The 17,250-nt window shown below is 41.4% G+C and overlaps 1 protein-coding gene across 7 annotated transcripts in view; it reads right to left on the reverse strand.

Moving 5' to 3' along the window:
• Positions 1-2,634: 2,634 nt before the first annotated feature.
• Positions 2,635-17,250, reverse strand: part of PAM (peptidylglycine alpha-amidating monooxygenase) — a 189,459-nt gene continuing 174,843 nt past the window's right edge. For 5 of the 7 annotated variants that reach the window (XM_073677903.1, XM_073677884.1, XM_073677875.1 and 2 more), the window contains 8 exons: positions 16,642-16,846; positions 15,931-16,131; positions 15,091-15,206; positions 14,788-14,887; positions 13,632-13,685; positions 12,492-12,704; positions 12,261-12,317; positions 2,635-3,394 (listed from right to left, as the gene is read on the reverse strand). In XM_073677903.1, the coding sequence (XP_073534004.1) occupies positions 3,210-3,394; positions 12,261-12,317; positions 12,492-12,704; positions 13,632-13,685; positions 14,788-14,887; positions 15,091-15,206; positions 15,931-16,131; positions 16,642-16,846 (1,131 nt within the window). In that variant the 3' untranslated portion in view covers positions 2,635-3,209. The remainder of the gene's footprint in view (positions 3,395-12,260; positions 12,318-12,491; positions 12,705-13,631; positions 13,686-14,787; positions 14,888-15,090; positions 15,207-15,930; positions 16,132-16,641; positions 16,847-17,250) is intronic. The other 2 variants (XM_073677910.1, XM_073677924.1) reach the window with 1 other exon arrangement.

Genomic DNA, 17,250 nt, shown 5'->3' on the forward strand with positions numbered 1-17,250 from the left:
GGACTATGTGACAGAGACACTGGTATTATTTGCGAGGGGAGGTATTGTGACAGAATCACTGGTATTATTTGCGAGGGGAGGTATGTGTTACTCAGGATGCTCTCCTTTGTGAATTAAGACCTACTGAATTTCTGACAGCATGTTATGGGCTGGGAGTTTGCTCTTTTAAAGGGTGTGGTTTTATGGGAATGACATAGAGAGGGAGGGAAGTCATTCCCCATACCTCCCCTTAAGGGAGTGAATGAACAGGGTTTAAATGTTCAGTCAGTTTGTTTTCCTGGGTGGAGTGTGTGGTCTGGAGATTGAAGTCTCCAGGCTGTGTGTGGCTGATGCCAGAGAGCAACACCGGAGGACTGGTGTTGCTGAAACTTCACAGGACTATCTGCAGCCAGCAAAGGCCCTGCTGGCTAGAGGACTCTGTTATATTTCATATTTTGTTTTCCCGTTAGCCCAGAGAGGGACTGTTTATTTTTATGGGACGCTGCTCGAGTTTATGCCGCACAATAAACCCGCAGGAAGTTAATCAAACTGTGTGTTCTGTGTCTGCCTCCGGAGAGTCGAGCATGTCACTTTCCCACACACCCCATTGACAGAGCAGAAGAGAAGAAGCTGCTCTATCAATATGATGCCAAGGAAACCTCAGAATTGCCGGCAAGAGCGACTCGTGACTGCTCTGAGTCAGCAGAGATCGACGCCGGGCAAAACAGGCAGGTTAGTAATTACCTGCCTGTAAGTTCTTAGCTCCATAAGAAAAAAAATACAAAACTCCCAGATAACCACTTTAGTATCACACCAGGTTTCTAAGCCTGCATTCACATTCAGGTTTTTGGTTTCAAAAACTGCTTTAAAAAATGAGAAGTGGATTTAGGAGAAGATGTCTCAGTCTCTTTACAGGTGTCTTCCATTTATGATCCTTTTCTGGATATGACTTCAAAAACTCCCCATGGAGATTTGCTAGGATTCACATGTGAACATTATAAAATAGCCTATAATTGCATATCTGTAATTCCCACCACTTTATTAGGTTGTGGCTGGCCATAGATTTACTCTGCACAGTGAATGCAGTATTCCATGCTGGCCATCTAAGGGTATGTGCACACGATGCAGAAATGAAGCAGAAAATTTCTGCATCATTTCTGCATCTCCCTGGCAGAAAAAACGCATGCAGATTGTGCATGCGTTTTTCCTGCAGAATACATGCGGATCCACATGCAGATTCACATGCGTTTCCGCATGCAGATTGACAAGCGCTTTCCAGGCGATTTTAGCATCACCTGGAAAGTGCTTGACAACTGGGTCACACTATATAAATCCATGCAAACAGCATGGATTTATATAGTGTGACCTGAGAGAGTGTATATACTTACCTCCGATGGCCCGCGCTGTCCTGCTTACACTCCGTTCTCCCGGCAACTTTGAATTGAAAGACCTGCCGACGTCAGCGTCACGTGACCCGTCACATGACTCTAACGTCACCGCAGGTCCTACAACTCACTGCAAGTGCCGGGAACAAAGCACGAGCGCTGCGCGGGCCGACAGATGGTAAGTATATATATATTTTTTATTTTATTCTTGTTTTTACAGCTTTTTTAATGGTACCTGGGTGTGGAGGAGACTCTCCTCTTCTCCACACTCGGGTACCATCCGCACATTAGAACGCACCAATTACGCAAGTACAGATGCAGTCTTGCGGAATTGGCGCGTTCTAATGCAAGTCAATGGCGGCGAAAACGCCGCGTTTCCGCAAAATTAAATGACATGCTGCGGATTTTTGAGCGCAGCGTTTACGCTGCGGAAAAATCCGCATCATTGACACAGCACATGTGGATTTCAATTGGGGAACATTGCTTCCCTTCTACCATGCGTTTTTCATGCGTTTCCGCGGCGTTTACGCAACTGCAAAAACGCCGCGGAAACGCATGAAATACGCATCGTGTGAACTCAGCCTAATAGTGGCTCTTCTCTCTGGCTATTAAAGTGGGGGGGTCAGGATGGTGGAAATTTAGTTGGACCCAATTAAAGTGATAAGACTTCTTTATAACCAAAGCCGATAAGCTGATTCTTCATTTAAGGGAACCGGTCACCAGAAAAAACGCTATTAACATGCAGATATGGGGTTAATCTGCTGGTTAATATCGTTATTGAACTGCCCGGCGCCTGCACTTGGCTGAGAGCTGCGGGGAGAAAATTAACTTTATTCCTCCCAGCAGCGTTCAGGTTTCAGTCACGGGGGCAGAGCCGCCGCGGGTTCAGTCATCGCTCTAAGTATAGAGAGCGGCGGCTGTAACCGTGCCCCTGTGATTGACAGCTGGCTCCAATGCAGAGCCAGTGTCAGTCAGTGCCGGGGGCAGGGTTACAGACGCCTCTTTATACTTATGAGCGGTGACTGAACCCGCGGCGGCTCTGCCCCCGTGACTAAAACCAGAACGCTGCCGGGAGGAATAAAACTCATTTTCTCCCAGCAGCATTCGGCTAAGTACGGGCACAGGGCAGGTTAATAACGCTATTATCCTGCAGATTAACCCCATATCTGCAGGTTAATAGTGTTTTTTCTCGTTCCCTTTAAGTCTGTTGTTGTAATGCACAAATATAAAACGTATAAAAGACAGAAAAAGTAATGCACAAATTCCAAAGTAGTCTGAATTTAATGCTCTGCGAACACTTTATTACACAAAGTACATTCAGTTTCTGAAAATAGTGTTCTAAAACAGTGTAACCATCTAAAAATAAGACATCCCAATAACACCAAACCAAAAATTAAATAATTTTTTTTCAGATACTTTTTTTTTTTTTTTACAGATTTAATCATTTTTTGGACATGATATAATATTGTGAATTTAAAAAAATAGAAGAGATTTAGCAGCTTTGCATTTTATGTGGCACACATCTTTGTACTGCGATAAGTTGTGACTTTAAAGGCATGAAAATAATAAATTGGCAATTAAAGTGCTCTTAGAGAAGCGGAGAAAGGCCATGAAACAATGAAGAACTCCCAATGAACCAAAAGCATTCAAATTACGTTGTCTAAGAAGCTTCCTATAGTAATAACAAAGGGGGTTCTGAATGTTCACATAAGGACTACAACTGCACTCATAAGGGAAAATAAAGAAAACATGACACTTGTACAGCCCACCGAGACTAGTACAGTTACAATTAAATACACAATCTTAAACGTGCTAAAGGGCCAGGGGTGAGCGGAAGTAGTTGTTTCAGGAAGAAGATACTGGCACTGGTGGGATAGTGGGTGCAGAATACTCCTCCTCTGAATCGGAGCCATCGTCATCATCCTTTTCTTGGTCGCTACCTTCTGTGCTAAGTCTGTCAAAACCTTTTCGACTGTATCCTTTATGACTAGCAAAGAACGTTCCTAAATTAAGACCTCCAGTTCCTTTGCCTAGAAGAAAGACATAACATAAGAAGCTATTGTAAATAAAGTGTATTTTTATCAAAAGAAAACATTTTTACACATAGACATTTTTACATATTGAATATAGGTATTTATGTCACCAATACCGTAATTCAATTAATTAAATTGTAAAAAAAAAATAATCAGATTTAGGCCTCATTCGGATGTCAGTTATTTGGACGTACAAAAAAACAGACTGAGTTTCATCAGAGTTTGGACAGAGTTTTATCAGTCTTTTTCCACTGATGAGAAAAAAAAAGTTTTTCAACATTCTCCTATCTGTCAGTGAAAAACAGACTGCACATGGATGGCATCTGAGTGCCGAAAGAGTTTTTCATGAACCCATGAACTTTCACTGAAGGCTTTCACCCAACATTGTGATCAATATCGGACATGTCTACGCGATCCTGCACTGACCACTTGGTCCGCAAAAAATCATGTGAACAGTCGCATAGACTGCCATAGGTGAAAAACACGTATTTAAAAAAACTGACGTGTGAATTAGCCCTTTCTAAAACTTGGGTACTACAAAGTAAAAGTCATCCTTCTAAACACATGCTTCCTTCTGTCTACCTTGATAAAGGTTGACTGTGGTAGGTGATGCATACCCACCTCCATTTTAGACTGTTAGTTGAAGGGTCAGGTAACCTTTTTATGTGTATATTGTCCTCCAACGCATTGAAAAATGTTGATAAAGATATCGTACTGATTTGTATATCCAACTCCTATGCATATCTATATCTCTCGGTGATGACAGATTACTACTTAACCTTGTGTGTAGTCTGATCCTTTAGTCATATGTTAATGCCCTCATACACATTGGGTGGCTGTCGGCTGAACAATGCTTCAGACGACCATTCCGACGATACCATTTTGGCCATATTCAGAGTGCTCGTTCAGCTGAGAACTCCTGTGATCTCTAGTAGAAAGCCGTCAACAGACATCTCTGCTGGTGGTTTATCTCTGAGAGAACAAAGAAATAGGCAGTCCAAAATCAGATATGTCCAATCGACATCTCCTACAACAATCGATAGGCCGGTGCCCTGATACACATTCACAAATGGACACTTTCTAAAAGCATAAAGACCCTGATTCATCAAACTGATGACACTAGAATGGAGTAAAACCCTTTGAAAAGTCAACAAACTTTTGCGGAAGGTGAAATTAAGAATTTTTTTTGCCACTTTTGCCATTTTCACACCAGTTTCGACCAGCTCAACTAAAATGGGCAGGCTGGAGGCGCGACTGGGCATGGTGACGCCCACTTGTCTACTGTATGACGAACTGTGGCGTTCCCTAAACAACAAATCTTTCTCCTTGACTGGAGTAAGATTAGCTGGCGAGGTACAAGTAGGCACACGCCACTTTTATTAAAAGGTGTGTACATCTTAAACAGTCAGGCACCTCTGACTCCAGCACACCTCCTCATCAAGATCAGCATGAACAACGCAGGTCTTAATGAATCAGGGCCAAAGTCTTGAGGGAGTTATGGAAACAATGTGGCATGGCAGGCTCGACTGTTTCTTTAATCACAGACAGATCTCTATTCACTTGGCAGGTCCCAGGGGGGAGACTTGCATCATTTAGAGCAAATCCTGTGTATACCATGTATAAAATGGGCAGAAACTTGCAACAAAATGCAAATATATACAGTGGGTAAAATAAGTATTTGATACACTGCCGATTTTGCAAGTTTTCCCACCTACAAAGAATGGAGAGGTCTGTAATTTTTATCGTAGGTAGGTTCAACTACAAGAGACAGAATCTAAAAATAAAAAACAGAAAATCACATTGTATAATTTTTACATAATTAATTTACAATTTATTGCATGAAATAAGTATTTCATCACCTACCAACTAACAAGAATTCTGGCTCTCACAGACCTGTTAGTTTTTCTTTAAGAAGCCCTCCTACTCTGAACTCATTACCTGTATTAACTGCACCTGTTTGAACTCGTTATCGGTATCAAAGACACCTGTCCACACAATCAATCAATCACATCCCAACCTCTCCACCATGGCCAAGACCATAGAGTTGTCTAAGGACACCAGGGACAAAATTGTAGACATGCACAAGACTGGGATAGGCTACAGGACAATAGGCAAGCAGCTTGGTGAGAAGGCAACTGTTGGCAAAATTATTAGAAAATGGAAGAAACACAAGATGACTGTCAATCTTTCTCAGTCTGGGGCTCCATGTAAGATTTCGCATTGTGGGGTAAGGATGATTCTGAGAAAGGTCAGGAATCAGCCCAGCATTACACGGGAGGACCTGGTCAATTACCTGAAGAGAGCTGGGACCACAGTCTCAAACATTACTGTTAGTAACACACTACGCCATCATGGATTAAAATCCTGCAGGGCACGCAAGGCCCCCCTGCTCATGACAGCACATGTCCAGGTCCGATTGAAGTTCGCCAAAGACCGCCTGGATGATCCAGAGGAGGCATGGGAGAAGGTCATGTGGTAAGATGAGACCAAAATATAACTTTTTGTTATCAACTCTACTCGCAGTGTTTGGAGGTAGAAGAAGGATGAGTACAACCCCAAGAACATTGTTTGAACCGTGAAGCATGGTGGGGGAAACCTCATACTTTGGTTCTTTCTGCAAAGGGGACAGGATGACTGGACTGTATTGAAGGGATGAGGGATGGGGTCATGTATCATGAGATTTTGGCCAACAACCTCCTTACCTCAGTAAGAACATTGAAGATGGGTTGTGGCTGGGTCTTCCAGGTTGACAATGACCAGAAACACACAGCCAGGGCAATGAAGGAGTGGCTCCGTAAGAAGCATTTCAAGGTCCTGCAGAGGCCTAGACAGTCTTCAGACCTGAACCCAACAGAAAATCTTTGGAGGGAACTGAAACTCAATGTTGCCCAGCGACAGCCCCGAAACCTGAAAGATCTGGAGAAGATCTGTATGGAGAAGTGGGCCAAAATCCCTGCTGCAGTGTGTGAAAACTTGGTCAAGAACTACAGGAAACGTCTGTAATTGCAATTTTTCTGTACCAAATATTAAGTTCTGTTTTTCTATTGTACCTAATACTAATTCCATGCAATAAAATACAAATTAATTATGTAAAATCAAACAATGTGATTTTCTGTTTTTTATTTTTAAATTCTGTCCCTCAAAGTTGAAGTGTACCTACAATAAAAATTACAGACCTCTCCATTCTTTGTAGGTGGGAAAACTTTCAAAATCGGCAGTGTATCAAATACTTATTTTCCCTCCTGTATAAAATTTTTAATAGTTACATATGATGCCAAAATGAAAAGTTAGAAATTTCTTATCACTTCTTAGTTTTGAGAATCATTATCTCCTGGAGGCTACTTCTTAATCAGCGACTGCGTAAAGCAGCATACGTCACATCACTGCTCGATTGGTTTTCTCTTGAAGGCAAATTGCTTTGACTTGAATATTTGAATACAAAACTTATTTTATAACTAGTCAAATAAATAGAAGCTGAGGATAAATGAAGGCTTTAGGAAGATGTATTTTCACTGGTGCTAGGAAAGCACTAAACATATTTTATTCTTAATAACTAGACTTATAAGTCAAGGAAAGGACAGGAAAGTGAACCTAAAGAAAGCAACTGGGAAAAAAGGGAAATTGTAAGGAGCTAGATGCTGCTGGATAATATATATATTTTTTAAACAATTAACACAAAATATATACAGTACAGACCAAAAATTTGGACACACCTTCTCATTTAAAGATTTCTCTGTATTTTCATGACTATGAAAATAGTACATTCACACTGAAGGCATCAAAACTATGAATTAACACATGTGGGATTATATACTTAACAAAAAAGTGTGAAACAACTGAAAATATGTCTTATATTCTTGGTTCTTCAAAGTAGCCACCTTTTGCTTTGATGACTGCTTTGCACACTCTTGGCATTCTCTTGATGAGCTTCAAGAGGTAGTCACCGGAAATGGTTTTCACTTCACAGGTGTGCCCTGTCAGGTTTAATAAGTGGGATTTCTTGCTTATAAATGGGGTTGGGACCATCAGTTGTGTTGTGCAGAAGTCAGATGGATACACAGCTGATAGTCCTACTGAATAGACTGTTAGAATTTGTACTATGGCAAGAAAAAAAAAGCTAAGTAAAGAAAAACGAGTGGCCATCATTACTTTAAGAAATGAAAGTCAATCAGTCAGAAAAATTGGGCAAACTTTGAATGTGTCCCCAAGTGCAGTTGCAAAAACTATCAAGTGCTACAAAGAAACTGGCTCACATGAGGACCGCCCCAGGAAAGGAAGACCAAGAGTCACCTCTGCTTCTGAGGATAAGTTTATCCGAGTCACCAGCCTCAGAAATCGCAGGTTAACAGCAGCTCAGATTAGAGACCAGGTCAATGCCACACAGAGTTCTAGCAGCAGACACATCTCTACAACAACTGTTAAGAGGAGACTTTGTGCAGCAGGCCTTCATGGTAAAATAGCTGCTAGGAAACCACTGCTAAGGACGGGCAACAAGCAGAAGAGACTTGTTTGGGCTAAAGAACACAAGGAATGGACATTAGACCATTGGAAATCTGTGCTTTGGTCTGATGAGTCCAAATTTGAGATCTTTGGTTCCAACCACCATGTCTTTGTGCGACGCAGAAAAGGTGAACGGATGGACTCTACATGCCTGGTTCCCACCGTGAAGCATGGAGGAGGAGGTGTGATGGTGTGGGGGTGCTTTGCTGGTGACACTGTTGGGGATTTATTCAAAATTGAAGGCATACGGAACCAGCATGGCTAACACAGCATCTTACAGCGGCATGCTATTCCACCCGGTTTGCGTTTAGTTGGACCATCATTTATTTTTCAACAGGACAATGACCCCAAACACACCTCCAGGCTGTGTAAGGGCTATTTGACCAAGGAGGAGAGTGATGGGGTGCTACGCCAGATGGCCTGGCCTCCACAGTCACCAGACCTGAACCCAATCAAGATGGTTTGGGGTGAGCTGGACCGCAGAGTGAAGGCAAAAGGGCCAACAAGTGCTAAGCATCTCTGGGAACTCCTTCAAGATTGTTGGAAGACAATTTCTGATGACTACCTCTTGAAGCTCATCAAGAGAATGCCAAGAGTGTGCAAAGCAGTCATCAAAGCAAAAGGTGGCTACTTTGCAGAGCCTAGAATATAAGACATATTTTCAGTTGTTTCACACTTTTTTGTTAAGTATATAATTCCACATGTGTTAATTCATAGTTTTGATGCCTTCAGTGTGAATGTACAATTTTCAAAGTCATGAAAATACAGAAAAATCTTTAAATGAGGTGTGTCCAAACTTTTGGTCTGTACTGTATATTTTTAACTGAATGTGACCATATTCCTTGGGGTGTCACTCCACAGTCCTACACTGGCAGCACTGCTCGCTCACACTGTGTTGGGAGATGCTCCCAACCGCTTGTCAGTTTCTTAATAGACATCTAGTATGAATTATAGACAAACAGAACAACACAGACTTAAATTGTTATATTATGGTACATTATTATTATTTGTATTATTATATAATACAAAGATTTACTAAAAGGTGGAGGTGACCGAGATCAAGACTGATATTCCTAATATACAGCTGTATAAGCATGCGCTCTATAGTGGAACCTCTAGAATAAGAAAGCATAGTAAATGGTGTTATAAGAGGTGTCTACAGGAGGGAAGTAGGTGACAACCCTCCCATATACATAAGCACGAGGCAGGAGTTGATAATTGCTTCTGATATATTTAAAGGGAACCTGTCACCAGGTTTGTCCCATATGAGGTATAGCCAGCACCAGTAAGCCCTCACATACAGCATTTTACTATGCTGTATATATGCCCCCAATCCGCTCTGCAATACAAGAAAAAGTCATTTTATTATACTCACCTACGGGGTGATCCGGTCCGATGTGCATCGCTGGTCTTGATCTGGTGCCTTCACTCTTCCTGTGATCGCTGTCCTCCTTCCCTGCTTCATGTGGATGACGCATCCTATGTTATCCACACAGTGTCCCCAGCATCGCGCTCCCATGCAGGCGCACCTCTCTGCCCTGTTGAGGGCAGAGTAAAGTACTGCAGTGCGCCAGCGCTCTCAGGACTTTGCTCTGCCCTAAATAGGGCAGAGAGAAGTACACCTGTGCGGGAGCGTGATGCCGGGGACACTGTGTGGATGACATAGGACATCGATCACAAGAAGAGAGGAGGCGCTGGACCTAGACCAGCGACACCCATCGGACTGGATCGCCCCGTAGGTGACTATAATAAAAGGTGTTTTTCTTGTCTTGCAGGCCGGATTGGTGACATATATGCAGCATATTAGAATGCTGTATATGACGGTTACACGTACTGGCCTTACCTCAAATGGGACAAACCTGGTGACAGGTTCCCTTTAATTGCATTTGCCTGTTTAACTGCGGATACAGCTGAATACCAGTGGCTCTGCAAGAAGCTGTGGTTTGCATCTGTCCGCCAGTTCATATCTTCTTTATGATTAAGTCGCAGTCAGATGGGAAGTTTTTTTTTTGTTCCACGGGACACAGAGACTTCTTTTCAATTCAGGGAGAGTCCAGTGGCTTCATTTATTTTCAGGGTCACATGAGCATATTTTATATTCACGGGGACACAATGGCTAATTATTTATTCAGAGGGCACAGTGGCTTTATACTTATCAAGCACAGTGGTTAATCATTTTCTTAGGTGCTGCAGTGCTACATATAATTGTGTTTATGGGGCAAAGAGCAGGGATTTTTTATCTAAAGCTCCACTCCAGCGTTTTTTTTTATTGCACAGCTGGAGTGGTGCTTTAAATGTAAGTCCCCTGCCACCGTCTCATACTCACCTGCCGCCGTTTTCATCGTTTTCCAACATCGCTACCATCGGTCTCTGGCGAAAAGTGACCTGTCGACTGCTCCAGTGTCTCATAGAGCTCGTTGCCGAAGGTCACTTTTCAATACAAGTCTATGAGAGCCTCGTTCTGGCCTCGCTCTGGCTCTCATAGACTTGTATGAGCTCTTGTGACGTAACTTCTGACTTCAGGACACTCATAAGTTACAGGCACAAGATGGCACTGCGGGATCGGAGCGGCGCTGGTAAAAGATTAAGCCGCCGGAAGGTGAGTATAAGAAGGGTGGAGAGGACTTACAATTAAAGCACCACTCCAGCGCTGAAAAAGAAACAAACGCTGGAGTGGTGCAGTAAGTGACACACTGAGAGGCATATTTGTATTCAGGGAAACTGTGTAGGGAACATTTGTTTTTAGCAGCATAGTTTTGGACACTATTTTATTAGGTGTGCTGTAAAAGTGGGGAAGCAGACATAATGGTGTCTAGCTCTGGAGCAAAGTCGTGGCTGGGAGAAGTCAGCATGAACATCTGGTGCGAGTGGAGAACATGTTTGTTATTTATCTAGCATCAACACATTCTGCAGCACTTTTCAAGGGTTTACATGTACAAAACAGTCTGAGACATTACAAGTAACACGGTTCAACAATTCAAACAAGATTACAATCTATAAGGAAGTAGGGGTGCCACAAAGGTAAGACACAAAGTGTTATAGAGTGTCTGGGAACACATAATTTAAAGAATGAAATTCTGAGGGAAATGTAGAAAGGAGAACTGAGAAAAGTTAGATTAGCTGACAGGTTCTCTTTAAGCTACTTAAAGCACGGCCTCTGTTGGGTGCAGTGAGACCCTGGTGCCTTATGAGTTGTACTGCACAGAGCTGGAAATACTCCTTCGTGTGTCTGCGTTTTACTTTCAGCTCCCTTAGATGGTGCTTTTATATGCATTGTTGTTAGCTACCTGGAGTATCTATGTTCTGCGCATATTTATCTTTATATTGACCAGAATATGCATCTATTAGACACTATATACCGCAGAAGAGTTTAGTGCCCTCTTGTGGCGATTTTTTTCATATTTACTCATTGTGATTTAAAACTTCTTTCCAGGTTCAGCCACTTTTCTGTGCCTTCTGCTAGCCTTTACTTATTAACTATTTATGTTATTATTTTTTTTAGTGTAATTTAACCCGATAATATCCAAGCGCTGTAAATTTGGTCCCAGCTGTTAACCTTGTGCTGTAAATTTAAACTGGTGGGGTTAATGCTCCTTCAATTTTGCAGGTGAAGGTTGGTCCTTAGTAGGGTTGAGCGAGTATGTTCTGTCCGAGTATGCTCGGGCCGAGCTCCGAGTAGTTACAGCTGCTCGGTGATATGGTTGAATCGCTCCCGTGTGCATGATTTACAACTGTTTGACAGTTTTATTACATGTGTGGAATGTGTAAGAAATAGACATTCCTCACATGTAATAAAGCTGTCAAACAGTCACAAATCATGCACACGGGAGCGATTCAACCATATCACCGAGCAGCTGTAAATACTCGGAGCTCGGCCCGAGCATACTCTGCGAAAGGGTTAATAGAACATACTCGCTCAACACTAGTACTTAGCAGTCAAGACGCAGCCGTGAACCCTGGTGAGGAAACAGAATCGGATTATCACCGCTTCTGTCTTCTCAACTGGCCCGAGAGGCTTTAATCAGTAGTAATTATGGTTTTCCTATTTTCTGTTGTGCGTCTTATAATAAGGTGCGTCTTCTAGTCTTAAAAAATAAAATTAATAATACAAAATACAATTTTTCCTGCATAAAACAAAGCATTATCAATGAGATAAAAAAATATGGCTGCTGAAAAGAGGAGTGGCAAAAAAGAAAAAAATTGACCAGTCCTTAAGGCACGTAAAGGGTTACTAAAAATGTGTTTTTTTTATGCACCTCTTGCATTTTTGTTTTTTAGGTTATACATTGTTGTTTTATGTCAAGGTTAACTCGCACGTATAGTGTTTCCATAGCTTTTTCAAATAAAAAAATAAAATGCAAACCTCTTAGCTTTCCTAGGATCCCTCCAGTTGATGGCTCAGATTTGTGTTCGCCTTCACCTAAAAAAGTATCAAAACATTGGCTGTTCTTAAGCCTGAATTATACAGCCATGGATATGAAATGGTGATGTGCTTGATGAATAACATCACTTCAGATCACTATGACCTATGACATAAGGAAAGGAAACAGCCAAATAGCTACGGCTTGGTGCATAGACGACTGACGCAACCTACCCCCATATATTCTGCCCTTCCTCCAGCGTATAAATATGGCAATGGCAACAAGGACCACTACTGGAATTATCAGCAGAGTGATGATGAGGACGAAAGAGACTCCAACTCTGCCTTGTTCCACAACGGTCTGCTTGGCCTGTCCCCGATGCTGCTCTGCAGCCGTTGTGTTTGATTTGGGTCGGCTTCTCACGCGTGTTTCCAAAATTTCAGTTTCTATAAATACAGTGTTGGCATATAGTTAGCATAAAAGTAAAAAATGCAACAATTCTGCATATTAACAAGATATTTTCTCAACAAAATCCTCTTGTGATATTTGTAATCAAAATCAAGTGGAAATTTAAATTATAGGGAATTTGTCAGCAGATTTCACCCCCCAAATTTTTTATATGCGCATGTAGCACCTTCAAAGACAAGTCCAGTAATGCCTTCATATGGCCAGTCTGTTCCTCTATTACTGAGAAATCAGTGTTTGGATTGATATGCAAATGAGGCTGAAGAACTATTTGTAGACTCTGTCACTCCAGCTCTGAAGCCTGTCACTCCAGCTCTATTCCCCACCCGGTGCTGCCTCCTCCTGCTGCTTGACTGACAGCTCCTTTGCCTGAAATCACAAAGTCTAGAGGCTTTCAGTCAAGCAGGAGGAGGAGGCGGCACTGGGTGGGGAATAGAGCTGGAGTGCCAGAGGCTTCAGATCTACAAATAGTTATTCAGCCTCATTTCCATATCAATCCAAATGCTGATTTCTCAGTAACAGGGGAACGGACTGGCCACATAAAGACATTGCTGGGCCTGTCCCTGTAAAAGCTACATGCACATATAAATAGTTTGGGGGGTGAAATCCTCCCAATGGATTCCCATTAAAGAAAGGGACACTTTCTATTTCCATCACTTGTTTTTAGTCATCTAGAAACAAGAACAGCAGAGAGTGGGTGACTGGATCTCCTGAGTACTAAGTGACTGGTATTGTCACCCATGAGTCTACAAGTCTCAGTCTCCCTGGTGGATCTTTTCTTTCCATCTGGAACCTATAAATGATGAAGCTAACTGATATACATTGATCCCACAACTCCATCACTTGAAAGAACGATGCCTTTGGGACGAGCATTATGCAATGCAAAGTGCACTCCTATGATGACGTACCTGTAATTTCTTCCACCTCAATGCCAGCCTTTTTCACGGAACGATGCTCATCAACTAAAAAGAAAAAAAGACAGATTGATGAGAAAGGATTAGAATTGGTGTGCTGCGCATTATTACTGTACAAATCACATACACATGCTGGCACCGCCAAGTCTTTGGGTCCGTTTACACAGACCCAACGGTGGCACAGTACAACCACCGATAGGTAAACTGTTACAGATCAGCGCTCGTTTAACTGCCTGTTTACACAGACAGACCAAAGCAAATGATGTGCACTTAGCGATCTACAGTAGATTGCTCAGTGCCAATAGGCTGCCATAGTTCTCAGTAGCACGTCCTGTTTACACAGGAGGATGCACCACCGAGAACCATGTTTTTTTATGATGTATAAAGGATCATTTCACCCAATGAACGAGTGTTTCGCTCATTCATCAGGGGATCAGCAGCCTGTTTACACGACAAGATAATCATGAAACTAACATTTTTAACAACACTCTTTCACCATTATCTTGCAATGTGAATACCCTTTTAGGCTTTGTGGTGCCAACCAATGTAGGATCCAGTTTGAGGGCTTCTCAATCTACGTCATGTGTTATAAAAAAAAAAAAAGGACAGTAATTTTGTCCGAGCTGCTGCTCTGCTCTGTTAACACCATTCAGATATGCTTTAAAGCAGTCATATGGACTTGTGAAACTGGTGTCTGAACATGACTCATTGGCTTTTATGGAAAAGATTTCTAGGTATGCTCTGATCTGTGCAGAGGCAAATGCAGAAGAAAGGGGAGGAGGTGAGCTGTGACATTACCTATTGTGAATGGTGTGATCTTGTAACATTAATAAATATAGGTGTCTTTCTGTGCAATTCTGCCTATGATAATAATGGCATGAAAATGTGAAAATTGAAAGGATTTTTGAAACCTAGCTAGTGACATGGAAACTAATAAGAAAAAAAATAATATTCTAATTAGATATATTTCCCCAAGGACAAATTCTCTACATCTAACATACTTTTTGATTGGAGAAAAAAATCTGAATTGTAAAGGGAAATGCAAAGTAAGATATTATGTTGAAGGCGTCAAAACAGTCAATGTACTTATTTGTAAACTCAATCTTGGAATAATCTAAATATGTGGACAGTGGAATTGTTCACAACTTACTTTCCACGGGAGAGAATTTCCACACAGTATCAGCGTGAGCATCGCCAACGAAGACTGTCCCATCTTCTGAAGCAACAATGTCATGAGGCATGACAAAACTCTGCAAAACAAGACACAGGACCATAATGTGGACTCGAGAGACATTTAGAGTTATTTGCCGGAGCACATGTTATAGATCGTCGTTTATACTTCATGTGGGTAGGACATGAACTGAGTGGTAACCAAATATAAAATGTCAGATGTCCTCATCGGGCCAGATCTCTCCTTAGCCAAGTAAACGTGAAGCTTAGAGACGCATATTACCTTCCTAACTGGGACAAATGTGCTCAAGATGTCTCCGGTGGAAAAGTTCATCACAAAGCCTTGCACAGGAACCAAATCCAAATAGGCCTTTCCATTAACTGCAAATAATAATCCTCCTACAATACAAATGGAATACATAATGACATCTGCAGAAGATTTATAGATTATAACAAATTATTAAACACATATACAAGGGCTCGTGCCACAAAAAAATGGAGCGTTTTACTGTACCAGTAAAGTGAATGAGATTTCTGAAATCTCATGCGTATGCCTCTTATTTTTTACTTGTGGATTTTAAGCAGTTTCACATCTGGAGCATGTACATTTTTTCAGTGTTTTTGCAGTTTTTCACCCATTTAAATAAATTGAAAAAAAAAAATAATAATTATATATATATATATATATATATATATATATATATATATATAAAACCCATACAAAAATGTGTGAATTTTATGCAACGTTTTTCCTGCCAACCTTCCAGTATTTGTAGCAGATTTTTCTGCTGCAAATACTGAACATGTGCACATAGCCTAAAACCATAAGATGACACAGCATTTAATGAATTTTCCCATCACAGGCAACTTATGTTGTAAATGTCTCCAATATATACTCAGGGGGGTCTACTAGACCACTACTACAGCTGCCTGATTTACTCATATGCATGTGTTACACAGATATGGCTTTTTAGACATGGGAGATTGGGGATTATATATTGTCAGCAATGCATAAGACTACTTTTCTAATCTAGATTTATTTGCATTTTTGTTTGTTCATTTTCTCTATATATCAGTAAATATTTTATTAGAATATTTTTTTATTACACTACTAATTTCTTACCTGGGATATAAGAGATGGCAAACACCTCTGAACCAAATTCTCGGTGTTTAATCTCTTTGACAAAGTGTCCCGTTTCTGCTTGGAAACACTGAATCCGTCCATTCTCTCTGTCAGCCACACACAGCTGCCCTTGATCCGGTATCATAGCCAGGCTATGTGGAATACGGAATTCACCAGGTTGAGCGACTCTAAAAGATGGTTCTGAAAAAAAGATTCATTGTATCAAGTTCCCCAAAAGTAGCACAAAAAATTCCAAACGCTCCAAAACTATTCAGAGACTAGCTTAAAGGGAACCTGACACCATGAAAATGCAGTCCAATCTGCAGACAGCATGTTATAGAGCAGGAGGAGCTGAGCAGAGTGATATATAGTTTTGTAAGTAAAGTTTCAGTATAACCTGTTTTTTACTCATTTAATCCTCAGCTCTTTCAGTCCAGTGGGCGATCCTATAAGTGACTGACAACATCCTCTGTATGCACATTTATACAAAGTCACCGATAGGACCGCCCACTGGACTGAAGATCCCAGAAAGGGCAGAGGATGAAATTATGAAAACACAGGTTATAGTGAATCTTTACTCACAAAACGATATATCCGTCTACTCAGCTCCCCATGCTCTATAACATGGCGCCTGTAGATTGGACTATAATATTATCCTCACAGGTTCCCTTTAAAAAAGTTGTAATACCCTGTAGCACTTAAGACACTTACCTCCTCCCCACTCCATGATAAACATCCCATGGGGGGAATACTGTACAATCCTACTGTTACAATAGCCATCAGATACAAAGAAATTTCCAGTTATGGGATCCACAGCCACATCAGTTGGCTGACAGAAATGTCTCCTGTCACTGCCAGGTTGGAAAGCTTCTCCCAGGGTTAATAGGACAGTGCCTCGTGGCCCAAGCTTGAAAACCTTTAGTGGAAAGAAATAACGTTTTGTGTCTTAGCTGTTATTTGGTAATTAAAGGGAATGTTTGGAATAGTTCATGTATTTGACAGGGACACTAACATGCGAAATCCATACAGGGTGTAATGTACTCACTGTTAGGATCATGTTATTTCTAATCTCGCCACACTGACCATGTGGCCGCCCCATATACAGTTTACATACTGCCAATTCCGTGCAGAACACTTTCTCTTCCATGTCTCTCAATTGAGACCACTAAGAAAAGTGTAAGAGAAAGTGGTAAAGTATGCAAATCACATATGGTACAATTCACACTTAGGATTCTGCCTGTTAGACTCCCTGTCAAATTCTATCAATGTCCCAGACAACCCCCATAAAGATGGTATACAATGTTTATTAATGTATAATGT

Source organism: Phyllobates terribilis, unplaced genomic scaffold, assembly GCF_046119375.1.
Source record: "Phyllobates terribilis strain yellow unplaced genomic scaffold, ASM4611937v1 Scaffold_1__5_contigs__length_1240528914, whole genome shotgun sequence".
NCBI classification, from domain to species: Eukaryota; Metazoa; Chordata; class Amphibia; order Anura; family Dendrobatidae; genus Phyllobates; species Phyllobates terribilis.